This window comes from Rousettus aegyptiacus, unplaced genomic scaffold (genome assembly GCF_014176215.1).
Source record: "Rousettus aegyptiacus isolate mRouAeg1 unplaced genomic scaffold, mRouAeg1.p scaffold_m13_p_3, whole genome shotgun sequence".
In the NCBI taxonomy this organism is placed as follows: Eukaryota; Metazoa; Chordata; class Mammalia; order Chiroptera; family Pteropodidae; genus Rousettus; species Rousettus aegyptiacus.
The window spans coordinates 40,991,851-41,011,310 of record NW_023416306.1 but is presented as its reverse complement, the minus strand read 5'-3'; the positions used below and the strand labels follow the sequence as shown (position 1 = coordinate 41,011,310).

Here is a 19,460-nt window from a genome sequence, read left to right as displayed (position 1 = left end):
TTATCATTAATTATCATTTGCTATTTTTTTATTTGTGCATTTATAATGCATCTAAATATTCATGTATTGTGGTTGTTTAAAGCATAATATAGCTGATGCAGCCTTCATTTATATTCCGGGGGAAATAGTTATAATATAGATCAGCTTTGCAACTAAATAAATTACTAGTACAGAGTAATATTTACTACCCTAGTCTGTGACTGAGAAAGGAGATAAACAAATGGAAAAATAAATGGATGAAATAATTTGTTTCACTAGCATAATATTTATTTGTATGGAACAATAACTATAATCAGAATTATCAAAGCCTCCTATTAAAAAAAGCATTTTTCCAACTAAAATTATCTATGTAATAATAAAATTTTGAAAATTTTCTATATATATTTCATGCATTATTGTACTTTTGTCCCGTGGGAAATTTTGTGCTATATGTTTTTCACTCATCATGACAACAGAAACATTTCTCAATACCTGAAACTCACTCTAAATAGACATCATTCTATTTACTTATAAGGTCATGCTGATAAGTGTTATCTGCTGCTGTGAAAAAGAAGCTGTTTAATGAGAGTGCTTGGCTTTATTCAGGGAGTTTGTTGGACATTTGGGTGGTACAGGCCAGTGCACATATTGACTGTAAGAATGTAAACCCTTATAGCTGCTTTTGGTCTGGACTGTCTGAGTTACTGCTTTATATCTTTCAGCTCTGTAACCCTATTAAATGTTGAATTATGCATTAACTATTTTCACTTATAAAATGCTCATTCTCTCTGAACGTAATGGTTTTCTCAAAATAAGCAGATAGCAGATATTGATATGAAAGTGTTTAAGAATTGACAATCATTTAGGAGAGAGCCAAGCTTCTAGTTATTTTTCATGGTTTTAATTCTAGACATTTACCCTTTTATGAACAAATATATATAGCACCTTTGGAATTCCTGCCAGAAAGAAGTTTTATTAGTATTCTATTTTGATATAAAAATTCCCAGCTTTCATTGTGGAAGAATATAAGGTGTGCATGTGGTGGTAGGGTGGGGGTTGGGGGGATCCTTATTTGTTATATAAGTAATTCCTTGAAATTCATTCTGGGAAAAATTTAGCCTTCTATATATGTGTTAATTTGTCCATAATGTTTTGTTAGATGGTTTATGTGCTGGTTTAAAACCACGTTTTCTATAAGGATGCGTTACTATTTGGAATCTATATAATTATCATAATCGTATTCTAATTCATGAAAATACCACATAGAGTCAAATTTTAATTTTTTTTCTTTTAGCCAGATGAATTATACTTTGAGGAAGGTGATATTATCTACATTACTGACATGGTAAGCCCAGCTAAAATTTTGTAATACAATATATTAACTAAAGATGTATAATGTAAGACTATTTTGTATAGCTGTAATATTGTATATTATTTAAATGTGTACCTATATAGAAAAACATATGCCCAAATCTATTGATTTTAGCATTATTTGTAATAGTGTAATATTAGAAATAGAACTTATGTCTATCAACAGGAAGATAGTCAAATAAACTTTGGTATATTAGAGTATTCAGCTACAAAAAAATGAAAAATGTCTCTGCATACTATTGTGGAGTAATTTAAGTAAAAAAAAAGCAAGAGGAAAAAAATGTGGATAATGTGCCTTCACTTATCTAAGAAAGGGTGAGAAGTACATAAATCTATTTTCTTCAATTTAAAGTAAAAAGTCCAAAGAGGAGTGATAAAGTAAAATTTAAAAAATAGTTTTTTTTTTTTTTTTTTTTTTTTTTTTTATGTAGGGAAAGGAAATGGAGTAGAGGGAACATAGTTAGAAGATAGACTTTTGAAAAATTATACCTTGTTTTGGAGATCTGACTTTGGAATCATGTAAACTTTTGCATAGTGATACAATTAAATTAAATTGGTAAAAAGCAACCCCTGAAAAATATAAGCAGAATGAATCAAACAAACTTAATTGTACTCTAGTTAATTGGCGTAACCACACAGAGAGGAACTATTCCAAGTGACTTTAAACCTTAGTAGTTTGACTGAACATCTCTAGTAGAATGTGGATGAAAGACAAAATGAACTGCCAAAAATAAAATTGTAAACTTTTTAATCGTGATCTTGTTGGGGAAGTGTTGGTAGCACTATTCTGAGATAGTTGTATGTATATTGTGGTTTAGAGCAGATGAGTCATTAGGTCAGTAATGTTGAAAACTAGGATTTTCAACCTACAAGAAAGGATATATAAGTGTAAGATCAATGAGGATAAGTAAAAACCCTTAGTTCTGCATTTGAATTGGATGATATATTTTATCTAAAATAAAACTAAAAATATTTCTTACTCCATTCTTTGAAAAACCCTAGAAAAGTGGCCAACCCAATAATAACGTTATCTTCCATTAAGAAATGTCTGGTACCAGGTTGGGGACAGTTAAAGTACAAGGTCATACTGAACATCTTGTTTTTAGAAAGCGAGAAAGCTACCAAAGACTACTTAGGGTCACATTGTAAAGACACAGGAACTAAGTTGAAGAGGCTGTCACTAACCAAGGACAGGACAATTTGAGCAATCAATTAGGGCAGCAATTCTCAAGGATTGAAACACATTTAATATGGTTAAATTCATGAATTCCTAATGATACTTTAAAACAAACATCATCTATCACTTTGAGAGAATGTAAGGGAACCAACTTTTTGTTCTGAAAATAATTGGCATTTATTCTGCCTTTTCTCTATGAACTTTATCTTTGGATAAACTGAGATGGGATGAGGGAAAATTTCTCTTAAAGAGATATTCTAGTTATTTAAAAGAAGAAGGAATGATAGAAGTAAACCATTTTGCAAGCTCTGTGAAATAATGGATCCAGATAATGCTCATCATGGTTACTAACATCAGAAAAAGAGAGACCACCAGATAGTATATGTCTTTTGCTGGGAGAAATCTAGACTACCTATGAAATAGTCTTGCTAAAAAAGAAAAAAAAAAAAAAAAGAATCTGAACCTAATTAAGCCTCTAGAACTAACGACCAATTTATAAGTAATATGAGGAACTGAGGAACAATTTTTGATAAACAGGGATCCAATAGGTAAACTCTAGACTGTTTGAAACTACAGAACAAAAGGACTGGTTTTTTTAAGTATATTGTGAAGGAGTGAAAAAATAATAGACAGGAACCTTATAGACTAAAAGTAACTTAAAAGCATATCTATCAATCAAATTGTATGACCCTTATTTGGATTTCAAATTATGGAACAACTGGGAAATTTGAGTATAAAGGTGAAATAGAGAATTTTTAGGAAACAAACAAAAAAATCTTGAAGCTAAGAGAAGTTAGACTAGACAAAAAATATCCTGTACATAGTCTATAAATGTAATTTTTCTCTTCTTACCTGAATTATTCATTTACTTTGTTTGATTGCTGAGGCTCTTTGATAAAGTGTATTTGAATTGTTACAGGTGGATATGTGTATATTTGTAATTTAGTGATATGGGGAATGGACATTCGTAACTAGGGAATAAGGAAGGTTGATCATTGTGACCAGGATCAATGGACATTTTGTAGAGTAGGTGCAGCCAAATGCTTTTAAAAGTAATTGGATGTAAACAGGATTTGGTACCACTTAATTTAATTCTTCTTTCACCAGAGTGATACCAATTGGTGGAAAGGCACCTCCAAAGGCAGAACTGGACTAATCCCAAGCAACTATGGTAAGCATGGACCCTGTGGCTGTACTTTGGCTCTACTCAGTGTGCTTTCAGTTACCTGGTTCCTGAGGCCCTTCTGCTTGCTGCTGTGGTTGAGAAATCGATGGAGTTGTTGCCAGTCTAGGACACTTTCTCCATGAGCCTCCTGTTAAGAAAATGGTCATGGACACCTGAGGGGCTTGAGACTTGACAACTTGGCATAAGAAAATGCACTGTAGCATTCCTGAAAGAAACCTAGGTTTCTAAGAAAACACTTATGGTTTTATTTCGTTAAACTCTTAGAGTGGTTTTCTTTCTTTTTTTCCTTTTTGTTCTTTTTTTTTTTTTTTTTTTTTGCTGTTGAACCAATCTCATGAATGATTTCTTAGACTAGCCCTTTCTTTTCTGATGAAGTAACCCTGCCTTGTTATTCATGTTTGGAGCAGCGATGTTCTTTAAATGCATATCAAGGCAGTTTAGGGAGCTGCGGAGAGATGAGATGCGGCCCCTACCATGAACCGCTTCTAGCTGGAAGGGGCAAAACAGACTTTCGCAGAAATCAGCAGAGTAAAGTAGAAAGAGCGCAGGATTGGCAAACGCAGGTCCTGGGTTCTAATCCTTTTGCTTCCACTTCCTAATAACAAGGGACCTTAGCAAAGGCACTGAACTGCTACTTCTGGCACTGTTTCCCCATCTGTATAATGAGAAGGTTTAAATTAAATCACTTCTAAGGATTCTTTTGACATTAACATTAGCTATATCCTTAAACCAATAGGGCTGGCATCAGGTGCCAGTTCCAAGCACTAGAGGGAACCTAGAAAATTTTAAGGAAGGCACTTTAAAGCTCTTAGGGGAGGGGAGGAGGGAAAGAGAGGGGATCGAGAGCTGAGGCTCGGGGCCCAACACAGGAGCTCCCCTTACCCTGGTTTTAGGGTGATACCAGTATGGATTAAAAAAAGACTTTAAACATTTCTACACTCCCCTAACCTTGGAAATCCCAAATACACTTCTACCACACACTCCATTTCTGAGAGTGTAAAATGTTCCTTTGTGGCTTTGAATCCCTGGTAGCCAAGGGAGTGTCCAGTTATAGTCCTTTATGGACAGAGGGGGTGGGTCTGAAGTCTCATTTGAACAACAGTGTACATGTAGTCACTCCTGGCTGATTCTAGGACAACAATGAACACAGCTTCCTCGGAGGCAGATAGGTGTACTGATTGCCCTCTCTGAATACAGGAAGCAAAATGTTTTCCCCTGACGCTGCCTCTCACATGTATACACACAAGGGAACAATTTTAGCTGTCTTCATGTTGGGTGTTTTTACAGAATGTAAAAATGAACATCATATGCTTTCTTTTTTATTTTTGTGACTAAATTTGTAAATACTTGAATAAACTGGTGTGCAGGCCAAAGATCTCTTTGTTTTGTTTATGCTTCCACTTAATTGCTATGTTATTGTCTTATTGCTTAGCTTGGTTTCATTTAACACATAATTAGCTTCTTTTGAAGCAGGAAATATCAGTTTGACTTTTATGCTATTTTTTCCCCCACATTTAGTAAGGGAAGCTGAATTGTAGAAGGCCCTGGCTCTCGGGAAGCTGGGGGACAATGAAGGCTTTAGTGAATCATTTTGGTGACACTCAACATTGGGTTTGCACTTTTTCTTTACAATCTAGTGGCTGAGCAGGCAGAATCCATTGACAATCCATTGCATGAAGCTGCAAAAAGAGGTAGGTGTGATTCTTTTTGATTGAAAGACACAGGTTTTAATTATATAGTTTAATGACTTGATAAATGTGTACATCCGCATAACTAACACCCAGATCAAGGTCTAGAACATTGTATCATCCCAGAAAGTTTTCTTTCCAGTTAAGTCCCTGCTTCCCCTAGAGGCAATCAATCTCTGTTCTGCTTTCTGTCATTCTAGAGAGATAAGTGTACTTCTAATTTTAAAAAATCGATCAACAAATAATTTTGGGTACTTTACGTACCCCTGTGTTTAGTGGCCAGTGGAAAGGCATGGTCTCTGACTCCCAGAGCTCAAAGTCTGGAGGGGGAGAGATGTGTTTCACAGAATAAGGTGGTGTGATAAGCATAGCAGTTGAAGTGTGTTTAAGATAGAGGCCTGAATGAATAACGGTGTGGCAGGAGAGTGGGGCCCTCTTGGGGGCACAGTGTCTGAGAGAGTGTTGATGTAGTGCAAGTGTATGGGTGTGGGTGGAGTTGGAGAAGGAGGGAGCAATAGGATGGGCCTCATACCTGTGGCTTTATCTTGTAGATCAGTGGTTCTCACTGAGGGTAACTCCTCCCTTCATACCCTGGGACATTTGGCAATATCTGGAGACATTTTGACTGTCATGACTAGGGGGATGCCACTGGTACCTTTTGAGTAGTGGCTGGGGACGTGCTAAATATCCTACAGTGCGCACAGGATAGCCCCCAAAACAGATTTCTCCAACCCCAGATGTCAAAAGGGCCACTGTTAAGAAGCTCTGCAGTAGGTAATGGGGACTTTTTGCAAGGCCTCAGCAAACTCTCTTTCATTCTATTTATTTTAGGTCTTTTTGAATCACATATGCAAAAGCAAATGATTGGTTTAGGATTGTGCTTAAGTAGAACTATGAAACTCACATTTAAGACATTTTTTGTAAATTAGATATTTAGCCCATTAGTCAAGATTTTGAATGAGTAGTTATACTTTAACATATAAGAGCAGCAACTTTGAATCAATTATTCAGTATTTCTTTTCTTCTAAGAGCTGAAAGTACATTTTTAAATATGAATATGAGTAGTGTCTGCTTGTTCTTAGGCATGACTGTTTTTTCCCCCAAGTTCCAGGAATTCACAAAGGAATATATATGCATGTGTGTGTATATGTATATTTGGGTTTTTTACAGAGTAAAAATAACTTATGTAGACCTTTAGGTAACTCTTCCCATTAACCTACCATTAAAAATTGATGTTAATGCTTTCCATTAATAAACTGGAAGTCACAATGTACCATAATAAATGCATTACTGGGCAAGTCTTAATTTCAGACTTGCTGATTAATCCATTGCAAATGGAACTTTATACAGGATGAAATTGATCTTAAAGCAAAACAAAAACAAAACCCTATTGTGTTTCTATAAATGTAAAATTTTTTTTCAGGAAACTTGAGCTGGTTAAGAGAGTGTTTGGACAACCGAGTTGGTGTTAATGGCTTAGACAAAGCTGGAAGCACTGCCTTATACTGGGCTTGTCACGGGGGTCACAAAGGTATTATATTTTGTTTGTTACCATTAATGTCTAAGCTACTGGAAAATGTGCTTCATCTAGGGGAGTCAGATTCATAGAAATGAAAAAAACCTGGTTATTCTTTTCGAATCCTTTTTTTTTTTTTCAAATCCTTTAGAACAATGATTCCCAACCTTTTTGGCACCAGGGACTGGTGCTCCTATGAGAATCTAATGCCTGATGATCTGAAGTGGAGCTGAGGTGGTGATGCTGGCACTAGGGAGAGGCTTTGCTTGTTCACCTATTGGTCACCTCCTGCTATGGGGCCCAGTTCCTAACATGCCATGGGCCAGTATCGGTCCGTAGTCCAGGGGTTGAGGATCCCTGCTTTAGAATATCAGCCAAAAGCTTTGTTCCTGGAAGCTTTGCAAAATAGTAGAGAGAATGTGATCTCAGGCCTAGAAAGGTTACGGGAAAAGAACAGCAATATAAAAACAAACCCTGCTGTCTAATCTTACAAAGAAAGGGACAGAATTTACTCCTTTAGCTTAGTTTTTCCCTTGACATGCTTTCATGATTTTACATTTGAATTTTAATGCAAACAACTGTTAGAATCAGGAGAAGACAGTATTTGCTTGAGTAATGATTTAGTTGATAACTATCTGTTATAATCAGTAGTAAAAATGATAAATGGGATTTCTAGATGTATTTCATACTTCAGCCTGGCCAAAAATCTACCACACTCACTCTCTACTTCTCTCTATAACACACACACACACACACACACACACACACACACACACACACAACAATCAGAAACAAAAGAACTCAACAAATTAAATAGCATAGCCAAAGGGAAATTTATGGTTGTCTCCAAAAAGAAGCTCATCTTATTTTAGCTAATAAACACAAGTCAGTGATATAAATATTAAGTATCATAGTATCATTAAAAATATTCCTGTAAGAGATGTCATGTGAAAATGCAAAAGTCAAATTATTTGAGAAAAAATTCCTTAAATCTATTTATTTACATACACTTTGAAAAATTTGTTTTAAGAATTTTCTTGAAGATTTTTCTAAAAAATCCTCTTTTAAAAACTTACTCTAGAAAAAGAAAACTTATTCTGTGTAGTCTTATCAGATTTTTACTTTTCATTCTAAAAAATTATCTTTTTTATTTGAATTTCAGATGTAGTAGAAATGCTATTTACTCAACCAAACATTGAACTGAACCAACAGGTGAGATTGCTTATGGGAAAGTCATTCTCTTTGTGTGACTTATGGGTGTGAAGTCATATCTTGTTATCTTGACTGACCTTTTCTTATTTATTATCTTTCATAAAATCTTTAATCAAAAGATCAGAAACACGTAGTTAAATTATTATTGTACTAAAGTTCAAATTGTGTAAAGCCCAAAATGCCTACTGCATTCCTCCTCATGCATTACTTTTGGCTTTTAGCTCTTTCTTACTAAGGAAAATGTTCAGAGAGCATTCTCATAATTTATCATCTTCATATGTATTTTGGCATCCTGTCTGGTAGGTGAAGGTTTAAGTTTGTCATTTGCCCAGCTTTCATCTTCCAGCACCCTAGTACCCAGCCTTTCCTCCTCTGGTCTTCTCCATGTATCACATCATAGTTTTTGGTTATGTGTAGAACTTTTTTTGTTTTTGTACTTACTGACTTTTATTTAGCTGGTGTGTGTGTGTGTGTCTCACAAGGACTCCTATATTGGTTCATATTCCCTTCATATACTTTTCCAAAATGTATAATATAATCAATTGCTTTCCTTTTTCGCCCTGGAATCATACTTCTTGAAGCCCTCCATCCTCATTCTCTAATCTAAACAATTTTGTCTCTGCTGCTCTTTGCTGTTTCCCTGGGAGAAACAGCACCTTTCACCTCTCTCCTGTGTTGTGACTTCACTTTTCTGCATCCTGTGTCTTCCATCCTCAAGTAGATTCCCAAGAAAGGGGAGGTTGGGATAGATTATTTGGTTAGGTTGAATTCTAGGTTGAAGTGATTTCCCTCAGAATTTTTGCAGGCATGGCTCCATGGTATCTAGTTTCTAGGCTTGCTCTTGAGAGGCCTGATGCCATTTTGGTTCCCATTCTTTTCTGTGTGATCTACTTTTTCTCTCAGTTGGAGTCTTTACTCTAGCTCTGGTATCCTAAAATTTTATGATGATGGGCTTTTGTGTTAGTCTTTTCCCAATAATGATGGTGAACTTTTTCAGCATGGAAAATATCTTGTATTATTTCTTTTATAGTCTTTATAGCCAGTTGTTTGACCATTTTCTTTATTCTTTGCTTCTGAATTCCTATTAGTAGTTATGTTGGACCTCTTAGGTTGAATCTCTAATTTTTTTAGCTTTCTGAGATTTTTCTTGCCTTTATGTTTTATTTTGTTTACTTTTTTAATTCCCCAGATGTTGGCATTAGTTTTCTATTGCTACGTAACAAGGTACCACAAACATAGCAGCCTAAAACAATACCCATTCACCTTATACTTTATGTAGGCCAGAATTCTGGGCGTGGCATAGATGGGGTTCTCTGCTCAGGTCTCACCGGCTGGAATCAAAGTACTAGCTAGAGCAGGGTTCTCATCCAAAGCTCATATCCTATTCCAAGCCCATTCAGGTGGCCAGGAAAATTAAGTTTTGTACCTGCAGTAATGTGGCCGTCAGCTTTGAGAGACTACCCTTCTCTATTGACAGTTTACAACATGGCTATTTGCTTTCTTCCTCAAGGCCAGCATAACAGTGTGTCTTTAACTATTCCTTTTTTTTTTTTTTTTTGGAAAAGGCACAGCTGATTAGGTCAGGCCCACCCAGTATTTTTTAAAAATTATTTTTTAAAATACTTGTTTCAGTTATTGTTGGCATACAATATTATATTAGTTTCAGGTGTACAACATAGCGATTAGACATTTATATAACTTGGGAAGTGATCACCCCAATCAATCTAGTATCCATCTGACAGTGTGCGTAGTTATTACAATATTATTGACTATATATATATATATATATATTTCCTTATGTTATACCTTACATCTTCATGACTTTTGTAACTACCAATTTGTATTTCTTAATCCCTTCTCCTTTTTCACCCACTGTCCCCATCCCCCACCTCCCATCTGGCAACCCTCAAAATGTTCTCTGTATCTATGAGTTTGTTTCTGTTTTGTTTTTTGATTTTCTCCTGTAGATTTCACATGTAAGTGAAATTATATGGCAATTGTCTTTCTAAATCTGATTTATTCCACTCAGCATGATACTCTCTGGGTCCATCGATGTTGTTACAGATGATAAGATTTCATTATTTAAAAAAATTTTTTTTATGGCTGAGTAATATTCCATTATATGTATGTATCACCTCTTTATTCATTCATACATTGATGTACACCCAGGTTGCCTCCATATCTTGGCTATTATAAATAATGTATAATCTCCTTTTGATGAAACTTAACATCAACCGATTAGAAATGTAATTATGGGAATGATATTCTGTTATATTCACTAGTCTCATCTACACTCAAGGGGAGGGAATTATACAGGTGGTGTGTACCAGGAGGCAGGAGTCTTGGGGGCCATCTTAGAATTCTGTGTACCCCAAGTTTGCTCTTTTACTCTGATTATTACTTTTAAATAGCATCTTTTTCTTGTTTTATTATGTAATATCATCTTATATCTCTGATATGTTAATTATAGCTTTTGAAAACATTTTCTGCTATTTGCAGTACCGTGTCTTTTTCCTTGGAGATGCATTTATTTTGTTTTTGTCTTTCCTCAAATATAGGACGCTTTCTCTGAATACCTAGTGTCTTAATTTATCTATTCATGTTTAAATGTTTTTGGAATCTCTGTGTGCTTGTGGAGCTTGTTGGCTGTTGGTTTTCTTTATAGGGTGAAGTGTTGAGGCCCTGGCTATTTTGCTGAGTTGAACCCATATACCAGTATGTATACTTATTCCCTCCCCTGCGTGTGGCACTGCTGAGCTTCACCAGAGAAGTAACCTCCAGCCGGTTGCCTGGGGATCCATGCTAGATTATATACCCTGCGGCAGGGGATGTAAAGGCAGCTGGGAGAGCAGTCTTACTGCTCAGTTTGTAGGTTTCCCACTTACTCCTTGCTTTTAGTTTCTGGCCTTATTGCCACCTTATCTTATACCAAGTGTCCATGAGCTTGGAAACTATCTGTTTAATTTCTTGACAGGGTAATTCTACCATCTGTACTGGGTCATCTGGGCATCTTCAGTTCCTAATTCATGTTAGGTTTCTGTGGGGGCCAATCTGCTTGTTTCCTCCTGGTGTCTTTGCAGGCATCTGCACTTCCACTTGTGCTCTGCCACAGCAGTTTCTATTCCTCCATCCTATTCCATCTCCCAAAATGACTCATCTCTCATCCCTTGAGTCTCCTTTCCCTCTTTGGAATTTTATATGATTTTATAACCTTATTTTTATTTCAAATTTACTTAGAGTAAGCTTAAATTCATATATGTTTTTCAATCCATACTCTTAAAAATGCTACTTTCTTTTTTTACCACCATAGAACAAGTTGGGAGACACAGCTTTGCATGCTGCTGCCTGGAAGGGTTATGCAGATATTGTCCAGTTGCTTCTGGAAAAAGGTAAAGTGTGTTCTGAGTTTATCTGGTTTTTGCTTACCCTGAAAAATAGGCTACATCTAATTACACTGTTTGAAAGAGTAGGAAGAATAATAGGCTCCTTAGGCTTCTTATGTTAAAAGTGGAATTTTAACCTCTACTTTGCCTGTATTGGAGTTGTTATGAGATGAAATTATTGTGATTTTAGTAAGAACGTGTACATTTCTGCAGGACTAAAGGACTTTAGAAGGAAGTGGTGTGTGTGTGTGTTTGTGTTTGTGCAGAGGAGATCTTCTCTGAGAAAGTTGTATGAGTAAAGAGGCCCCCGCTCTCACAAGAAAGTCTTGATAAGTAAGAAAGGCAGCTGCGGCTGCAGTGTCCTGCTTTGAGCTGAACAGGTGCTAGATGTATAGAGAAGGGAATAAGATCCCTTGATTCCCTGTTTTTACACAGGTCAGTGGGAACAGTGAAATTATGGACCATCTGTCCATTCATCCATCCATTTGTCCCACAAATATTAATTAACCCTTATAGAGGACCAAGCATATTACCCTCTAGTCTGTAATATAAGATGCTTGACTCCCCAAGCCACACATTACGTGGACACAATTGTCATTAGGGCTCCTTGGAGCAATGTTGTGGGATATGCAATGCTGTGGGATATATGAGAGGAAATGTTTTCGATTTAAAATATGTTAATGATGTGAACTCTAGGTCTAAAAGATCAGACACCCTGGGGACCATTGTACTTCCACACCCCACCAGGTTATGCCAAGAGGTGTGCTATCTGCTAAGGCAACCACTGGCCATGTGTGCTCCTGAGCACTTGAAATTAGGCTAGTCTAAATTGTGATGTGCTGTAAGTGTAAAATGAACTCCAGATTTCAAAGACTTAGTGAAAAACATGTAAAATATCACAATAATTTTTATAATGGTTATATGATGAAATGATAACATTTCAAGTATGCTGAGTAAAATAAAATATGTTATTAAAATGAATTTAACTTTTGGAAAATGTGGCCACTAGAGAATTGAAAATTCACGTATGACTCACATTGTATTTCTATTGAGCAGCCCTGGTTGAGGGGGACACAGGAAATGGTTGTGTTTCTTCTCTAGCATCGCTGTCTTTGAACTTTTCCTGTGCTAACAAATCATGTCTATGAGTACTAAAGTGTAATTTAGTGTAAGATATGATTAGTCACAGAACTCTTAACCCTTAGGATTTTTGAACTGTAGCACAATGAAAAAATGAGGTTTTCCATATAACCCTAAGTGTGGATAGATCTTATTCTGTCTAGGACAAAAATTTTCACACGAGATTGCTATATTCCTAATTAAATATACTATTCTTTTTGACTCAATGTTTTTGTGCCTTTAAGTGTTAGGACATTTATTTTTTTGTTTGTTGAAGAGGATGTGGTTGCAAAGAAAATAGTACTCTCATATATTGTGGCAGAAAGTATAAACTAGTAAAGCCTTCTTGGAAAGCAGTCTGGCAGTAGCTAACAGAATTAAAAATGTACATATTCTTATATTTCAGTACCACTTCTAGAAAACCGTCCTTCAGAAATACATATAAACAAAGATGTTGTTCAAGAGGTTCATGGCAGTATTGTTTGTGATAATGAGAATTAGGAACAGCTTAAGTGCCTCTCAGTATAGGAGTGATTAAATAAATTTTGGAACAGCTACAAAATGGAATACTTATAAACATTTAAATAGATTGAGTTATAAGTATGCATACTACCAAAGAGTATCATTATATATTGTTGAGTTAAAAAAAAATCTTGAGGTCAAAAGGTACAGACTTCCAGTTATAAAATAAGTCATAGGGATCTAACCTACAGCATGGTAACTATAGTTAATACTGTATTGCATATTTGAAAATTGCTAAGAGAATAGATCTTAAAAGTTCTCATTGCATTAACAAATTTTCGTAACTATATATGGTGAAGGATTTTAACTAGACTTATTGTGGCGATCATTTCACAATATATACATATATGGAATCATTATGTTGTACACTTGAAACTAATATAATTTTATATGTCAGTTGTACATTAATTAAAAAAATAAAATTACAGACCAATACATGTCATATGATTAACAGACATATGTATCTGTTAATACATTAATTCTCATAAGGGAGACAAAACTGATGTCCACTTTTTGGGAAAGGTTACCTCTGGAGAAGGTTGAAAATGGGAAAGGACAGGGAAAGTGGGGGCTATAATGGGACACGTACTTTTGTTCAGCATACTTCTATATTTTTAAATCTTTAATGATGAGAATGTATTCATGAATTTTGATAAACTTTTAAACACAATGAAGACAAGGAAAAAAGTGAGTAGAAAATGGGCCACGGGAACTATGAATTTGCCTCTGGGTTTTATGTTACTATTCTGCTAATTTGCGTGAGAGTATACTTACAGATAAAATATTAATCCCTCTAGCTCAACCCACACAGTCTTTTCTAAAGACCTTCTTGAACAGAAGAAGCAGCAGAGGACATATTGAATTTAATCTCCAAACACTCGTGCTGAGGCACGTGTAGCTATTGGGATCGAACTGACTTGGGATTTACCGTAGGGATGGTAAACTCATTGAAAAGTTCACATGAAATTCTATAGAGACTCAAAGTGAAAGGCAATATTTTGATTCTGCATAATTATCACAAGTGCAGCAGCAACCTCCCCGATTAAAGATGCCAAATACACTATTACTATTTTCAGAAAGATTCTCTGCTTTGAAAAAGCTTACTCTGGGCCAGAAAGGTTCTCTAGTTTTGCCGAAAGTGATTAGTTTTGGTGGAGAGGATTGGCTGCTACTATAAAGTCTTCAAAAACATCTAATTTACTTTTCTTGTTGTTGGGGAAGGTGCTAGAACAGACTTAAGAAACAACGAGAAGAAGCTGGCCCTGGACATGGCTACTAATGCTGCCTGTGCAACTCTCCTGAAAAAGAAACAGGGAACAGGTATTTGGTTTTAACTCTTCTCTCTCCTATGATACCACCATGACTAAGACTTATCACGTTAGCATTGGGGAAGAAATTTTCTTGATTAACTCTTCAGATGATTTCGAAGTTAGATTTTATATTCTTGGTCTAAATCAGAACCTCTGACACAGAAGAATACCCTTATGCAAACACATTTGAAGAGACATTGATTTTTTTCTTAATATTTGTGTATTTCCTTTGTTTCTTAGAATCAAATTGTAATCACCTCACTTTTCATTACAATCCTTATCAGAGAACCCTGGTCTCCATCTCTTCTTCAGACATGTTTTGATGAGGGGTTTTCTCTAAATATTTTTTAAATTAAGCATGTAACATCTCTATGATTATATTTTGTTTCTATTTTATTATTTATTTTATTTTTTTTTGTTTCTGTTTTAGAAGAAGGAATCACTAAACTATAATCAAAATTATTCTAGTTTTTGTAAATATTTTAGCATTTGTTCATAGTACTATGGGTGTTTTAAAGATAAAGTTTAGGTGCACATTTTTAAAGATAAAAATAGCTATTGATGTGGGAGAATAGATTTGAAAAAAAATGAAAAGTTCGTGTGGTTGTTTTGAAAAGGTATGAAAGAAAAAGTGTTAAACACACTTGAAGCATTCATGATTACTATTCAGAGAGCGGATGTTTTTTAGCCTATTGAATGTGTCTCCCCAGAGTCATTCTAATGTAGTGATTCCTGAAAGAAATGCTGGAAGGATATGCTTTGAACTCTTTTTCCCATCCTCCTTTCTTTTCCTTTGTCATTCACCATCAACCTCATGGTCCGTGAGAAACCCAGAGATGTAGAAAAAGGAAAGGTAGAAGATGATTTGGCACTGTAATACCACTTTGAAGAATAAACCAATAATTGATATATTTTTTTACTATTTTTTAGAAAAGAACTAGTATAATAGAGGACTCATTTTCTACACATCTTTAGCATTACTATTAATCATTCTAATCCTTCTTAGTATTGCTTTATAGTCTAAACTTTAGACTGATTCATGTTGGTGGAGAATCACCAAAACAACTTTTGAGAAATTTCCATTATAGAGACTAAGTGCGTTTGTTTTTATTTCAACTTGAGGGTATTATCATTTTCAGAGTTCTTGAAATTGTGTAATGAGATACTGATTTCTTATCATTTGAGTCAATTTTCCATTAAGTTTTGAACTCTGAAAAAACTTATTTCTCCCTCAGGTATCCTTGATTTATGAGATGAGGCAATGTTATGCTGTCCCATATTCTATTCCTAACAGAAGCAACAAAATAAAGTCAGTCCCCAGGTTTCCTATTTCAGTCAGTCAAACACATCACACAGTCCCCTTCTCATCATGGTCATCAAGGAAGCGTCTCAGAATTATCCTCCTCACCTATCATCAAATCCCATCATGGCCCTCCTCACCAATCTATTGATCCTTTTTGTACTTTATTCCAGATATATGTTTGTTTCAGATTCTTATTTCTTTTAACTTCAGTTCAGATATCGAATAAACCATTAAGAAGTTTGAGATTCCTTAATTATTTAAGCCATGAATCCTCGGGCATGAGTGGAATAGGTTCTACTGAGTGAGAAAGTATTTACCAGCTGAGTGGTGTTCCCAGCTACATTTTGACTGTAGCCATGTGGGAGAGACACTTTTACTTGAGGTGGACCTCCTACTCCTTGCTGTCTTGGTTGTGTCAGGACTGTGGCCTAACTTCCTTTCTCTGCCACAGACTTCCTGTTGCTATATGGGTACCTTTAGAATGTCCTGACTGAGGAATTAGGTTTATGAGCTGAAGGTTATCAGAATCTCATGCATGGTATGAACTCGATTGTGATAGGCAAGAAAAATACTAAATTCGTTCAGACCCCAGAGAGCTGCAACCAGAAACCTTGACATGAGCAACTGGAGCTGGGAGAGGCAGATGGCAAACTCTTCTCTTTATCCCTCACCTTTCTGTGGTCTTTTAAAATAGGGCTGGGAGATTCAGTGCTCTATTTCTCTGTTTACTCCAAGTGTCCTGAGCCTACCCTTCTAAATTTGTGCAGATTAGATAATGTATTCATTAAGGAGGTAATCTTGGGGACTGGCACATAGGGCTAGGAAATGAATTTTTATATTTCAATTTTCATGTTATTTTTTTCTCTGTTTTATTTTTTATTTTTTATTATTTTTCCTTGCTTCATTTTCCTAATCATCCAGTTTAAAAAATTTTAATTTGTCTTTTGATCCTAGTTAGAATAAGAGTTTGAATATTGGGCCATATAGTTAATTGCCAGCATGAACTCTAAGCTGGAAAAGGTATGTTCTGATATTATGTCCATTTTTAAAAGCACAGCTTGGATTTCTTATAGGGACAAAACAATTCACTTGTAATTACCATGAAGTGTAACTTTGGGATATAGGGGTGGGTTCAGGGCCATGTTTGAGGGTCGAACCCTTAAATTCTTTTTCTAACTTTTAAAAATTGGGGTATAATTTATATTAGGTAAAGTACATAATTCCTAAGTATACAGCTGATCATTTTTTTTTATTGTGCTTACACTTATTTGTCACAACCCAGATTAAGATAGAGAATATTTCCCATACTCCAGAAGCCTCCCTCAGCATCCTTGTTTCTCTCACCGTAGATTAGTTTTTCCTGTTCTCAGACTTGATGTAAATGTAATCAAACAGTATGTACTTTTTTTGTGTCTAACTTCTTTCACTTAACATTATTTCTATGAGATTTATCCATGTTACTGTGTTTTCCCCTCCACCATTTATTTATTGTTTATTTGTCTCTCTGTCTCTATCTTAAGTGCTGGTGCTTGGTTTGTCATAGTTTTTTCATAATGGAGTAGTTAGGAGCCATGAACATTTTTTTTTTTTTTTGCATTCAGTTTTTCACTTTGATAACATTTGTGGGATGTGTAAGTCCAGGGCAGCGAGGTTGAGGAGAAATGAAAGTGAAGTAGGGGAGGATGGGAAGTGCTACGTGAGATACGTTACCATGCTGGTCATGCCGCAAGATAGATTGTGAAGAGATACAGCTCATCATTCTGCATTTGTCCATATGAGAAGTTTTCAGAGAAACTGCCTCAGAGCAGTCCATGAAAGGAAGGAAGCAGAAGGAATTTATTCGCTTGGATCTTTTCTGCCTCTGGATTTTATTTGGTCAGAATTTGCACCATGGCAAGCCATCTTTCTCTTACTGACACAAGAAATGAGATTAAAACAAAGTGCAGAAGTAACCATTGAAGGACAAAGAATACCTCAAATATCGCAAAACACAACATTGTAATTTGCTATAGATATTTGACTAGAGAGTTGAATAGGTGAACAGTTAAATATCAGATGTCTTTCCTTTGGACTGTATTCAAGGTTGATTTTACATTTGATGGGGTTCGGCTCTTTCTATTTCAAAACTTATTTATTTTTCGTTTCAATCTTTTGCTTCTGGTTATACCTTATTTTTTGCGTTTTCTAAAATGAAACTGAAGCTTTGGTGCTTTTGTTCTCTTCCTTTTTTCCCCCCTCATTAGTTATCTTTCTACCCAGTGACCTTGGCTTCAGGTCAGACCACAGGCTGTTGACTGACTACCATGTGTGTACTTGTCATTGGAAGAGGAGATTGGAAGCACAGTTGTCAGAGTGGAGGGGCATCTGGTGTGTTCTACATTGGTCATGGTGCATTTTGTGTGAGATAGAATAATGGTACCTTAATACCATATGCTTTACTTTTCTGTGTATCTAAGGAATGTGCAGACAAATGTATTTGTCAGCCCCCATGGAAGCAGAAACTCGACAGTTAGGCTGAAAAGCAAAAGTTCAAAAAGATCCTTGGGGAGAGTACAATCTCTAGGTCTGAGGGAAGATGGTAATTTGTTGAATCGTCAGGAGTTTTAAAAGTGAAAATGAAATCCAAGCAATTTGTAATTTCTCTCTTTTACTTTCTCTTAATTTCTTTACTTTTCTTTTTTTTAGATGCCGTTCGAACATTAAGCAATGCTGAGGAATATCTCGATGAAGATGACTCAGATTAATTCCCTTCCAGAGCTTTAAGAGAGAAAACTTTTGTTGCTTTTGCCATTCCAAAACCCTGTCTTTTCCAGAAGAGTGTTGGTAACTGTTTAAAAAAAAAAAAAGTCTATATAAACACGTCAGTATTGCACAGTGTTTGAGTAGAACATGTAAATGAATAGTTCTCACCTTTGCCAGTAAGTGGCTGGATACTTTGCTGTATAAAGTACATTTTTGTTCATGAGGGTAGAATAAGAAGAGATTATTTCTATTTATCAAGCTAAAAGAATTTTAAGAATTTATTTCTTTAAAAAAATCAGGATAGTTTTTTTAGTTAAAGTTCTTTACCTCAAAGATTGAGATGTTTTGAATGGATTTTTCAAGGGGGGAAATGCTTATAATAAACCAAAAGACTTAACAGAAAATTGTCAGTTATTCTGACAAAAATAAACATTTTAAGAGACTTTATTTCTTTTGTCTGTTTTTCTGGTATCATTCTTTGCTGGTAAATAAATAAATAAAACTTTTTATTTATATTTAGGTAAAGGCTGATTTTATTTTTTTATTATATTTTGTATTTATTAGCACAGAAGAATCATCATAACCAGTTTTCTGTTCAACTTTATCTGATTCAAGTAAAGTCAAGACAATAATCATTGATAAGATACATTTCTAATAAAATATATAACTTTAATAATTATGAGACTTTCAGTTTTATCTCCAAGGTTATACTTAGTATAAAGAAACCCAACAACTCATTACAGTTTGATTACGGTTTGAAAGATTAAAAAAATGATTTCCTTCTTATGAAAGATGCCATCATTTTTCATAATGGAGTAGTTAGGAGCCATGAAATTTTTTTTTACAATAAGTTTTTTACTTCAATCACATTTGTTTTCTCAGTGCATAGCTCTAGCGCATAATGATTTGGATTCTTTTGCTAAAACATCAATTGACATTACAAGGAACTTTC

General features: G+C 35.2%; 1 protein-coding gene across 1 annotated transcript in view; it reads left to right on the top strand.

Annotated features, from left to right (window-relative positions):
- The window catches only part of OSTF1 (osteoclast stimulating factor 1), a 44,279-nt gene extending 25,324 nt beyond the window's left edge, over positions 1 to 18,955 (top strand). The window contains exons 3-10 of the mRNA XM_016146207.2: positions 1,274 to 1,324; positions 3,635 to 3,698; positions 5,351 to 5,404; positions 6,825 to 6,932; positions 8,080 to 8,129; positions 11,440 to 11,518; positions 14,375 to 14,473; positions 18,452 to 18,955. Of these exons, the coding sequence (XP_016001693.1) occupies positions 1,274 to 1,324; positions 3,635 to 3,698; positions 5,351 to 5,404; positions 6,825 to 6,932; positions 8,080 to 8,129; positions 11,440 to 11,518; positions 14,375 to 14,473; positions 18,452 to 18,510 (564 nt within the window). The 3' untranslated portion in view covers positions 18,511 to 18,955. The remainder of the gene's footprint in view (positions 1 to 1,273; positions 1,325 to 3,634; positions 3,699 to 5,350; positions 5,405 to 6,824; positions 6,933 to 8,079; positions 8,130 to 11,439; positions 11,519 to 14,374; positions 14,474 to 18,451) is intronic.
- Positions 18,956 to 19,460: the final 505 nt, after the last annotated feature.